The sequence below is a fragment of the Telopea speciosissima genome, chromosome 2 (genome assembly GCF_018873765.1).
Source record: "Telopea speciosissima isolate NSW1024214 ecotype Mountain lineage chromosome 2, Tspe_v1, whole genome shotgun sequence".
Classification (NCBI taxonomy): domain Eukaryota; kingdom Viridiplantae; phylum Streptophyta; class Magnoliopsida; order Proteales; family Proteaceae; genus Telopea; species Telopea speciosissima.
The window spans coordinates 61866462-61878659 of NC_057917.1; the positions used below are offsets into that span (position 1 = coordinate 61866462).

At 38.8% G+C, this 12198-nt stretch overlaps 2 protein-coding genes across 2 annotated transcripts; both read right to left on the reverse strand.

Annotated features, from left to right (window-relative positions):
- Positions 1-3900: 3900 nt before the first annotated feature.
- LOC122649965 (calmodulin-like protein 7) lies at positions 3901-4787 on the reverse strand. The gene has a single exon (XM_043843233.1). It carries the CDS (start codon positions 4654-4656, stop codon positions 3913-3915), a length of 744 nt encoding a protein of 247 aa, XP_043699168.1. The 5' UTR covers positions 4657-4787; the 3' UTR covers positions 3901-3912.
- A 2731-nt stretch (positions 4788-7518) lies between these two features.
- LOC122649830 lies at positions 7519-10908 on the reverse strand. The gene is made up of 2 exons (XM_043843076.1): positions 10620-10908; positions 7519-8174 (listed from the first exon to the last, which is right to left on the reverse strand). The coding sequence occupies exons 1-2, from the start codon at positions 10866-10868 to the stop codon at positions 7971-7973; spliced, it is 453 nt and encodes a 150-aa protein (XP_043699011.1). The 5' UTR covers positions 10869-10908; the 3' UTR covers positions 7519-7970.
- Between the last annotated feature and the right edge of the window lie 1290 nt (positions 10909-12198).

The following is a 12198-nucleotide window of genomic DNA, read 5'->3' on the forward strand; positions in this document are numbered from 1 at the left end:
AAACTATACTAATTTTTTCTACCCTAATTTCCAGTAAGTTCAAGCGAAGAAAATCAGAGTAATACCCCACATTTGAACTTCTAATTTTGGCGTATATCTGTGAACAGTTTCTTTTTTGTTTTACCGGGCTAAGGCTTTGGGAAGGGAAGAAAAGACAGACAAAAAAAAAAAACTAATTTTGAAGTAGCAGCTCAAAATTAGGGCATAGGGCTGCTAGAGTTGGGGGTTGGACTGGGCTTTTTAAAACCTCAACCCCATCCATACTTTCCTTAGCTGGGCTCACAGGGCCTGAAAAATCTAATCCTGACCTATCCGTAGGGCTTGGTCGGGCTGATCCTGATTGGCTCTGACTATGGGGAGGGAGAAGGGAGATACAGGGGCTGGACCATGTAGGGAGAAGAAGAAGAAGACAGGGTCAAGCTCAGTCCAAGGCCTTAACCTTGGTTCGACTGAACCCTAACTTCCAGTGTCAAGATTTCCAGTCTTGACTCCTCCTCAGTGTCAAGATATCTCAGCCCAGACTTTATTTGGGCTCAGGGTGGGTTCAGCCGACTGGGCCAAACTTACAGAGTTCGGTTCCTCAGCACATACCAACATGTGAACATACATGTGAGAGTCAACCATCTATCCTATTTTTACCATTTACAAGGAGAGGAGGGGTTTTTATGGAAACAAAATTAAAATATGATTGACTCTGAGATGTATGTTCACCTGTTGGTACGTGCAGATGATCCATTCACAAACTTACACCCCGTATATCTAATCTATCATACTTTAAGGCTTTGAGCATACTAGGATGTCTGACTATACATAATTGTCAAATCTGTTTGGATATGTATGAAGTCCTTGTCCCATGGGAACAAAATTTGAGTAATTAGAGTAACAAAATTTTGACAGTTATTAGTTTGTTTTGGGGTATTAAGCATTACAAATCCTTCACACAACACCTAGGTCAAGGTGTGATTTGATCTCAATGACTAGTGATAATAAGCCTACGTTTTTTACCAGCTTGAGCTCGCGTTTACGTTAATTATTGCCTTAGTAGGGTTAGTAAGAAAACATAGTTTTTTTTTTTTTTTTTTTGTTTTTTGGTAGAAAACATAGTTACATATGGCATTACGAGTAATCCAACGAATCTCGTTTTGAAATATAGCAACTTTGAAATGTATATCATACCTTACACGCTTTCATCTAATCGGCAACTCTAACGTCTATTCTTTCTTTTTTATATTTTCACGCGCTTATATAATAGAATGGGTCACGTAATAATAATATTGCCTCTCAGACTTAATTTTTCTTCCTATTGACCGTTGGAGTATTAAATATGATTCCACGACAGGATATTATTGGAGTCTCCACGAGTTTAGAATGGTATACTTTCACTGTTTTTAAATTTAAAATGTTGAACCAAAATTGGCAAAGTTGAATTCTCTTTTAATTTTTGAGTGCGTTATACCTCCACATGAAAAAGATTGGATTATGGGAAAAGGAACGCTGATCGGTGATGTGTGTGGGCGTGTACCTGTGTCCAGACACAATCTGGCAAATAAATACTGCTGCATCCCTAGACCTTTCCATCTTGACAGGGGGTGAGGTGATCTTTTCACGCCGAGCTGTGTCTGAGCGCAGATACAAATTCACACACAACACCGGTTTATGTTGTTTCTCCCATAAAATAATGACAACGACAATATATCCATAAATTTGGAGCACCATTGAAATTGCCACATGGCCGATATCTGATCGTTCTTCTTGTTGGATAGATGTAAAATTCTCTAAGTAAGATGTTTGCTCAACTCAAGTGTTCATTCAATTATCTTGTTGGCATGCACAATTTTATTGTCTTTGTTTTCTGTGACAGTGTAAGAAAATGATTTTTTCAAACAATGTTTATAGCACCCTCAAATTATACGCTAAAAAATAATATATGATTGAGCATGATCAACATGGACAATATGTTCACTTACTTTTTGAGTCTTAACCATTTAGAATGGAAATTAATTTGGGTGTAAAAACTGTTACTGATGAAATTCTCCTAAGGTGAATTTGCACATAAAAGCCAAGAAACAAGGCTGAAGAGTTGACAGAGTAGGCTCTAGGGGGGGGGGGGACTCTCTGATGACTAAGTCAGACTTCAGGAAAACAACAATTTAAGCTGGAACAGGGGGAGGGACTCTCTGATGACTAAGCCAGACTTCAGGAAAACAACAATTTAAGTGGAGCAATGAGAGAATAGTAAACTTAAGATTTTATGAATTCACCTATGTACATAAGAGTATTGTTGATCTATTTATAGGATGAGAGAAGATTGTTTTGAGTTCACGTAAGCTTGATGTTCACGTAGTCCTTCGTTCATTTATATCATGTACACTTGAGTTTGAGCGGGAACTATTGAATTGAATTTGTCTTTACTTGTAGATGACATCGTAGAGAATCCTGGGTTAGTTGGCCACATAGAAAGTCTTGATCATGAGTTTGGCATGAGGAATCTGGTCTCAACGGTTTCCTTATGGCTTTGAACCTATCACGTATTAGGCTTGCATTCGTAGGTTTAGACTTGAATCCCTACCACATAGCACCTGTTCATTGGTGAGCTATTACATATATTAGAAACCAACAAACATATATAAGTTGTCTTTGCATAACTATAATCCATTCCTAAGCTATTACTTACTTTCTTACATGTACCTTAGATGCTAAGAAAATAAGGTTTTAAAACTCGGGATAGGATACCCAGTTCGGCCAACTCGCCTTAAGGTTGAATGTTGTTGATGATCCACACAATCTTCGTCAATACTACTGACATCGTATATAACAAATTAGGATTTTGGGATAGTGAGTTAACTGGATCCTATTGCAAACCCTAAGGTTCGTCTAGTTGCAAAAAGAAATAAAGGTAAATGAAGTAACATTGAAGGGGGAGGCTTCACTAAGACGACATGGTGCAATTTTGCATTAATGAGGGGGGAGATTTATGAATCGCCCAATAGAGATGGACATTTAATACCAAGAGAGGATGTGTGCAAGAATTTACATATTGGCATCGTGCGCTTCTTTTATTAATACAAAACTTTTTTTTTGTAATCATTATCTAACATAGTGTGTAAGTTAGGTTTCAGATTCAGGAATCTGATCAGCACTGACCGAGATCCTTGACGATTCGAAAAGTCTGATTCATAGACCAAAACCCTAGAATCTTTTAAATTTCAGATCTAAATTCCGATTATATGGGTTTTTTGGAACCAATTCCTTCTCTGATTCAGAATTTTATAAACTTTTGTGCAACTCCAAATCCATATATTATTTCCTTTTGCAACTAAATTTCTTGAATTTAAGAGGGAAATAAAATTACATATGGAAAGTAGAATTACCTTTTATGGTAACGATTTTAAATAAAATAAAACACAGATTCTCCACCAAACCCACTTCCAAAAACAGAAAGGAAAATCCTATTTCAAGTAATAAAACAAGAGACTTCCATCAAACACACTAATAAAACAAGAGACAGAGAAACTAAAAACCCTAATTACAATTACAACCAAAATAAATAAAAAAACAAAACAAAACAAAACAAAAAATACAAAAACAAAAACAGACCCAACAATAAGATGGCTTCCCCTGCCCAGCAGAGCAGATAATACTGATAAACAAAGTTGAAATTAAACAGATCTTAAAGGGGGTTAGTTCCTTTGTAATTCCCTAACTAAATAGATGTTTGATCCCTCTGTAATAATGAATCCTTCACATCAACCCTGTTTGCAATTTGGATTGATGAGCAATTTTGGTCATTAATGGCTGCCAGAGAAAGACAATTCAAAGAGAGAGAGAGAGAGAGAGAAATTTGAAGTCTTAAAACATTGCTTACTGTACAAGAGCAGAGGCAGGAGGAGAGAGCATGAATTTGGATTGGAATTAAGAAGAGGCAGTAAGGCTTGCTTGATCAGTTGCAGGTGAAATGGGCTTCTTCATCATCATCATCTTGAACTCATCAAAATTAACCTTACCATCTCCATCCATATCAACCATCTTAATCATCTCTCTACAATCCTGAATCCCAATCCCTTCCTTCAATCCCATCGACGACAACACCAATCCCAACTCCTCCACCGTAATCATTCCATCTCCATTCCCATCGAACACATCAAACGCTTCTCTCAAATCCCTCTCCCTATCATCATTTCCCCCTTCTTCCTCTTCCTCATCATCCTTCCTTCCTCGATTCCTCTCCAACGAATCATACAATTCACAGAACTCATCAAGATCGATGAGCCCATCACCATTAGAATCCAAATCTGCAACCATGCCTTCTACTTCTTCCTCTGTAGTGAAGAGACCCATATTCTTTAAGGACTCCCCTAATTCTTGTTTCGTTATGAATCCATCTCCGTTCTTGTCGAAAGTAGCAAAAACCCTCTCCAACTCCAATTTGTCTTGACCATGGGTTTTGTTCTTCTTATCCTTATTCTCTCCTTTCGTTGAAGCTTCGGTGATGGAAGTTGAAATAGTTGTGGTGGTGGTCATGGTAGATGAAATAGTGAGAAACAAAGATCGAAGCCAAACAAGAAACTTCTCAGGAGGAACAGAGAAGATGAGAGGATTTATAAGACTACAGAGGAAGATTCCTCCTAATAACACAAAACTCAGAAGCTGCAGCATCTTCTAAAGCTACCCAATGAGGAGAAAGAACAGAGAAAGAACAGAGAAAGGAGAAGCAGAAAATGTTTGGAATGAGAAGAAAGCATATGAGGTGATGAGGGAAAGCACAGGATTGAATTCATTGAAGAGAGAAAGAGAGAGAGAGAGAGAGAGGAAACGCGTAGTTTGGTGACAGTTGATTCCACAAACCGCGTAAACTATATAAATAATTATAACTGTTTTTGGTGTGACCAAATTTATACTTTGCTTAAGAAAGGTCTCTCACGCTTCAATCATATTCTTAATGTTGTATTCTGACCTGGCCCACCATCTTATAAGTGGGTTTTTTTGTGAGGAATATAATATCAATCAATAACCATTAGTTGGATCCATGGATGGTTTATTTGAGCCCCAAAAAAAAAAAAAAAAAAAATATGATTTACAAGGGCTTTGTTTGTGTTTGTAGTGATGGTTGACTTGAATGAGGTTGGGATACAAATGGATGATTAAAGAGGAAGGCTTCAAGACAAGGAATCTAGGATTGGATAGGAATTGGTCTTAAAAACCCTAGTATTGGGTCTTCAGATCTGAAAACTCAACGATTCTAGGGTTTTGAACAATAAATTGGTTGTATCGAATCAGTCAGAATTGGGATTTATCACAGACAATTTTGAACAGCATCGGCCAAGTCATCGATCCGATTTTTGATTCTTAAAACCATGTTTAAGAGTGGAGTGGACTCCTCTGCGTAATAAGAAAGCATTCCCTTTTGTTACGAGTGGGAATAGGATATATACCTTTGCTTTCCTTGGATGGAAAGGTTCTCTATATTCTCACAAAGACTAGTGTTTATTCACAAAAGAGAAAGCACCTTGCAAATTTTTTTTTCCCTTGTAGATAGTGAACCAAGAATCTCTTCACCTACAATTTTTAACGAAGGGCGATTTACCCATCATCCTAGGATTCACAAATCCCTCCTAAGGTTTTGATATATTCCAAAATACCTTCTTGATATCTATTCCCGTCCTCTCCTATCCCTCGATGAATGACATCTTATTCACCATGGGAGGAGGGAAACTTGATCCATTTTTAATTGTGTTTTTTTTTTTTTTTTTTTTTTTATAAAAAATTTTAATTGTGTTGTGATATTTCAGTTTTAGTACATAGAGAGTAATTATGACCATCGATTTTAAAATTTTAACCATGGGTGACGACAAAAACTCTCCAAAGTAATATACCCTTAACGCAAAAGTTCAGATCATTGCCTATCTTACTGTCTGGTTGGCCCAAAGTAAGGTGGAGAAAGAGAGAGAGAGAGAGAGAGAGAGAGAGAGAGAGAGAGAGAGAGTAGTGTTCAGCTGTGCATTGCACATGTCCAATTTGGCAGTGTTTTTGGCATTAATGTGGAAGCCACGTTATTTGCATTATTAAAAAGGGAAAAAAAATAATGGAGAAGGGATCAATTAATGTTTGAAGTAATCAAGAAATTTATAAATTTTTTTACTGCTTGGGGTTTGGATGAAATATCCAAATTTGGGAAAAAGATCTCTACTTGGTGGAGTTTTCTACGCCCTCTCACCGGTCACCGTGAGATGACTTCTCTACCATTTGGGTAGATACCTAGACGTGTTCACCCATTGGCCCAGACGCTTGTGTACAGACCATACGACCAAGTAGAGATCTCTTGCCCAATATAATTTTTTTGGAATAGAAAACATTAACTGGGCACGTGTAGTACGCTGGCCTTGATTCCCACACAAGGGTAGGTGAAATGACCACCGAATCCCTATGGAAATGCCACATTTCCATAGGCACGGTGATCATTTCATTCACCCCTGTGTCATTCATGGGAGCACAGTGGTCATTTCGGCTGCCCCTATTTAAGAGAGAATCTTAGATATTTACAACATGAGATATAAACTAGAGTTTTTGTTGTTAGAGATAAGTTCTGAAATAGATCTTAAGGACCCATCGTATGCGATATTATAGGTAGGAGTAGGATCCAATTTATACAGGACATGGGTCCAGAGAACATGGCCAGAAAGAGACAATCCCAAAGAAGAGGAGAACAGGGGAAAGCCGATGGTGTTTTTTTTTTTTTTTAAATTTTCTTTTTTTGGTACTACACTACTACCTTAGTTGTTTTTGTTTTTGTTTTTGTTTTTTTTTTTTGTAATAATAATTAAATTAAACCAATTCAGACTGGTATTCCGGGGCCCCAATTAATAGGCGTGGATCTCCAAAAGTCCAAACGCAAATGGTGCATGAACACTTGCTAATCCCTTGTATTGGGGTGGGACTTGGGAGTTGAGATCTGCAATGAGCAATTAATTATAACACATGAGACATGGTAATCCGATTACCCATCAATCTATCTGCTTCTAAAATCCGAGCTTCTGGCTTGGATCTTGGCCAGATGCATTAATGAAAATGTTTTTAAAAAAACCGGGAATCGGGATCTGGATCTGGATCTGGATTGGAATCGGTCAGAATCGGTGAAAATTTGACGTAAACATATGTTAACCCTAGTTTTTGTTAAGAGCTGGAACCGGAACCGTCCCACCCATTAGTTTATTATGACAGTTCTAGATTTAGGTTTTGAACCGATTACAATTCGGGACAGATTGGTATTGGTTTTGGAGTCTCAATGGTTTCAGAATTGAATGAATAACCTGTGAGATGAAAATACTCATGATTATTTTTTATTTCATTTTTCTTGAGATGGACAACTTTTTCAATAAGCAATGGGGAGAGATCCATTCACCAAGCAGGAATCCAAAGGAGACAACTAGGTGACAGAATTGATTGTTCTATCTGTGTCCCTGTTCATCTCTAGAGTTTGAAAAAGATTGATGATAGATGTCTGATAAAGCACAACCATTATTAAGAGGAAAATCGAGTCAATTTCCATTGTTTTACTGGTTTCCACTTCAGCTGAAGCAACAAGAGACACAGCAGTATAAAGTTTCTAAATCACCCCTTTTTCCTTTCCCATTTTAGGTGTTTCATGAAACTTGTTTTTACAGTAACTAGAGGAAGAGTCTAACAAGACTGTGTGGAGATGGCAAAGCTGTTCAAAATGGTGGTGAGTATGAGGCAAGAGCCACAGTTCAAGCTCCCCCTCCCATCCCCTACCCTCACTCAAAGGATTCAATCACATTCTCAAGGATTTCATAAACGGTCACTAACCAGTTCACATTGTCAAAGAACTAAGATATTATAGGCCAGATCCATCAAATGTACATAGATCATGCATAAAATCTACCTAATGTAATTTGTATGTGCACCCATACTTCAAGGTATGACTTACCTCACTGGGATATTGAAAAGATTTATTAGAAAGGTTCGTTTATTTGTTCCTCGATGCGACTTTGCCTTGCCAAAAGCAATACAGCTAGAGTCACTGGTAATGAGATGATGATCAAAGCCTGTAGAATGCTCGGTCTTGTTATCTCAGGAAAAAGAATGCTTCCATACTTTATCACAGCAGCACCCCCAACAGACCCAGCTCCCAATTTCAACAAATAATTCAAGTCCTCCTGTTGTAACCACAGACACAGAAATAGTTAGGTTACGAAGAATTCAAGAAAATTGGAAGGACACAACTTGAGCTGCACCAAAGATGACTTTCATGAGTATCTTTTGGCAACATGAAAACTTTCTGGTTGATGTCCATCTACAGTTTCAATGACACATTTTTGGCAAAAAAGAAAGTTTTTGAATTTTTATAAAAAGATCAAGACTGAAAACATATAGAAAGCAGGCTCATACTCCAATTTAGGAAGGAGAGGTTCAGATAAGCTTCACATCCCAAAGCTGCTTCAATACATGGCTGTTTTGGCAACAAAAATGAAAATTATCCATGTTCATCCAGTCAACAGAAAAGTTGATGTAATTTGCTCAGCCAGGTGTTCCCATGAATGCCTACCGGATAAAGTTCCTACAGTGAATCAACTCATCTCACTGCTGATGGTGCGAGGAATTCTGAATGGTGATGGTTCTGTATAGCTACTATACTGCCGTACAGCTGGCCTTGTTCATTCATAACCAGGCAATTCTTTGTGTAATTATGGGTTGGGGAAGAGTTCTCTGTCTGGGAGCGTGGCCCCTGTGCCAGCTTGAGGAACAATGGGACTGTGCAAGGAAGCATCAATGGGGATAGGATTTTCACCTTTCATGGGGGCGGGGCAGTCATTTCGCTCCAGCATGTGTCTACATGCAGGAGCTATGCTCCTAGACAGAGTCATTTTTCCCTTGTGGGTTTTATGGATAATTGGTAGAAACCTTGCTTTCACTTAAGAAATACTTTTGAGAAGGCAATTCATTCCAGAATGAGAAAACTATGGTAGAAAATTCCATGCATATATATTAGAAAGATGAACCTCACTGTTGAGGGTTGATGGTATTCTGTGGACATGGTTGTAGGCTGACTCTAAAGGGCCGTTAAAATCCCGTACCAAAATTTTGAAGGTTTACATGGGTGTAATTTTTGGGAAATTTGTATCTCTGTGCTTCCCTATAGATTGTTGTGATGGGGGGTAGTTAGGGTTAAGGGGAATTCATTGTAAACAAAGAGTGGTGTGAGGAAGAAAGCGTGCAATCCTTTCTCCATTGTTAGTGAAAACTGCTCTCATCTCTCCGTGGACGTAGGCACTTTACCGAACCACATAAATCCTTGTGATGTGATTGTTTGATTGCTCTTTATGTTCGTTTTCAACTTGGTCTATAGGATTTCATCTCTACACTAACAACTCCCAATCTCTCCCCCCTCCCCCTCCCCCTCCCAAAAAAAAACCTGGAATATAGGGGGTCAATGGATGACCTATCCAGTTCCTGCGTCGTCCTTTTGGTCTGTCACCATTTAACTGGTTGTTGGCTAGCATTGGTCATTTCTAAAGATTTACTTTGACTGCTGTGCATCTTGCAGCCCCTATGGAAAAGAGAGGAAGGCTTGACTAGTCCAAGACTGACAGTTAACCTTAGGATGCTTAGATAATCAAGAAGCTTCCACAAGACTGGGCAGTTTAAGATGTGAGTACAACTTGGCTCCACCAATTTCAAAGAAACAGTCAACCTTAGGATGCTTAGATAATCAAGAAGCTTCTACAAGACTCAGAAAGTTTCAGAGGTGATTCAACTTGGCTCCACCAACTTCAAAGAAACGACTATGAGAGGATAATGGGAAGAACGAGGAAGAACAGAACTTTCTTTCAAAGTTTTGAATTTTCATTTACAGACTCCAACAATTAGTATTAAATAAAAGAATTGACAGAAAGAAAAGCTAATTATTGTAAGAATCAAATTTCTCAAAACATAAAGTTCTCTTAAAACTGTCACTAAAATATTACCCACTTCGATAAAAGAAAAAAAAACCCCTTTTGCACTTCAGTCCACTTGATATATCAATATTGAAGTCATGTGTGCATATATATAAAATAATCTAATTAATGTTTCACGAATAGCATTACCTATAAGTGAAAGATTACCACCCTCCATTCTTATCCAAGGAATCCGCAACCAATTTACAAATCAAATTAATGAATCTACTAACTATTAAAAATGCTCTATATCCTGCGTGAACTAATAAAAAAACCTCATCAACAGTAACAAATTCTGAAAAAATAACCAACCCACAACCTTTTCCTTTCATTTTGGAATTGGTTTGGGCTTCTTTTCACTGCTGCTTATGAATGGCAGAAATCTGTAGAGTCTCCTAAGAGGAATCCCGTTAGGAATGAAGTGAAGAAATGAACAAGAGAGATTTTAGCAACTTCAAGATTGCCATGTTCGACACAAAAATCAAAATAGATAGAAGTAGGCCAATGTCAGATTATTTCGAGAAAGAATTCAGTAAGGAAGTAATCTAGGTTTTCAATTACCCATCTGGAGGAAGAGAGTTTTTATTGGGGATTTAATTCATTCGACCCTGAAAACCAAATTATCAAAAAGAACAAGGTAGAATAAAATAGAGAGACAAAACTGACCGGAGAAATGAAGGCCTTGCTGTTATTGTTGGCGGTGTCATCGTCTTCTTCTGGTTGAGGGTTGGAAGAGGGAGAAGAAGACCTCGTCCTCGTTCTCATCGATAAGCACAAACTTCTTCTGCCACTAGAAATGACAATCCTGGTCGAGTCCATCTTCACAGCATTAGTCTCCCTTCGAGGAGAACAAGGAGAGGAAGAGAAGCACCATGATGACGAACCCACCACCATCAGAACCCAAGCTGCAGCCATTTCAGGACTCTCTCCCTATCTCTCCCGCTCACACGCAGAGGGGAGACTGCTCACTGGCTGTGCGTGCGTAGGAGTTGAGAGTTGCAGCTGGGCGGACCGAGCCGGCTCAGACATTGAGCAGACCCACACACACTTGATTCAGAAATCAAAATTAAGACTTGCGGTACATGGTGGACCAAACAATTGGGGCTTAATAAGCAAGAACATAGGAGAGAGACAGAGAGATTATGGTGCCGTCAGAAGGTAAAAATGCCTACACGGCTAAAGTATCTGGTTATTTGTGCAAGTTAGAGCCCAAATTTTGTGGATATGTCTAGGGGTGTAATTGAGTAGCCGAAATCCGTTACCATATCTGTGTTCGTATTCGTTTAGCATTATCTAAATCCATTTGAAAGCTAAACAGATGCGAATACGGATAGGCTATAGCTATCTGAAAAGCTATATTCACATGTAAATGGATAAAATATTTGATTCGTATCTGTGTCTGTGTCCGTATCCGTTTAGCATTATCCGAATCCGTCCAAAAGCTAATCGGATGCGGATGCGGATATAACACTATCTGAGCCGAATCCGATCTGTTTACATCCCAAGATATGTCTAAGCTGATGTAAGCTTTCAGTCCAAACAAAAAAGGGCGTGTCAAGTGCATGAGGCTCCGGCCATTGCGGGTTTGGGCAGGATCATAATAGGCTGTTTTTCCGATTCGAACCCTCGACCACTAAATCGCAATGGAGCAGTTGTGTCGAGATCTACCATCTTTTCAGAATCTTCTCATATTTCGGTTTCTCCCTCCTGTTGTCTATGTTGGAATGCGACTTTAGACTGGATCATATTTTCTTCGATTGCTCATTCTTCTCCTTGGTATGGAAAGGAGGCTCTTGACTAAATACTAAAACAGGTTTTTTTTTTTTCTTTAAAAGAATGAATTTGGGTGGATATACCCTTTGCTGGCAAACCTAATTGAGTAAGCTTGCATTTAATGCTGCAATTTATGCCTCCCCCTATGTGAAGGCATACAAGGGAAAAAGATCTCTACTTGTGGTGCTTCCTACCCCCTCTCACAAGATACGTGAGATGATGCCATTGCCCCCTGGGGTAGATATCCAAGCATGTTCACCCATTCGCCTAGACTCTTGTGTAGAGACCATGTGACCTAGTAGAGATCTCATGCCCTATATTAATAGGGAGAAGGATGGGTATGCTAGCCTTTTGAAATGACTCCCTTTTTGGCACAATATGCAACTCAGGAGAGTCGATCCCTTGACCTGGGGGGGGGGGGGGAGCATGCACTCAACTTGCAATGCCTCCAACCAACCGAGCTAATACAAAG

Excerpts from the sequence above, each read along its gene's own strand:
- LOC122649965 (XM_043843233.1), bottom strand. The coding sequence starts at position 4,656 with ATGCTGCAGCTTCTGAGTTTTGTGTTATTAGGAGGAATCTTCCTCTGT.
- LOC122649830 (XM_043843076.1), bottom strand. The coding sequence starts at position 10,868 with ATGGCTGCAGCTTGGGTTCTGATGGTGGTGGGTTCGTCATCATGGTGC. Across the intron at positions 8,175-10,619 it reads GCAAGGCCTTCATTTCTCCG|GAGGACTTGAATTATTTGTT; the intron begins GTCAGTTTTGTC and ends TGGTTACAACAG.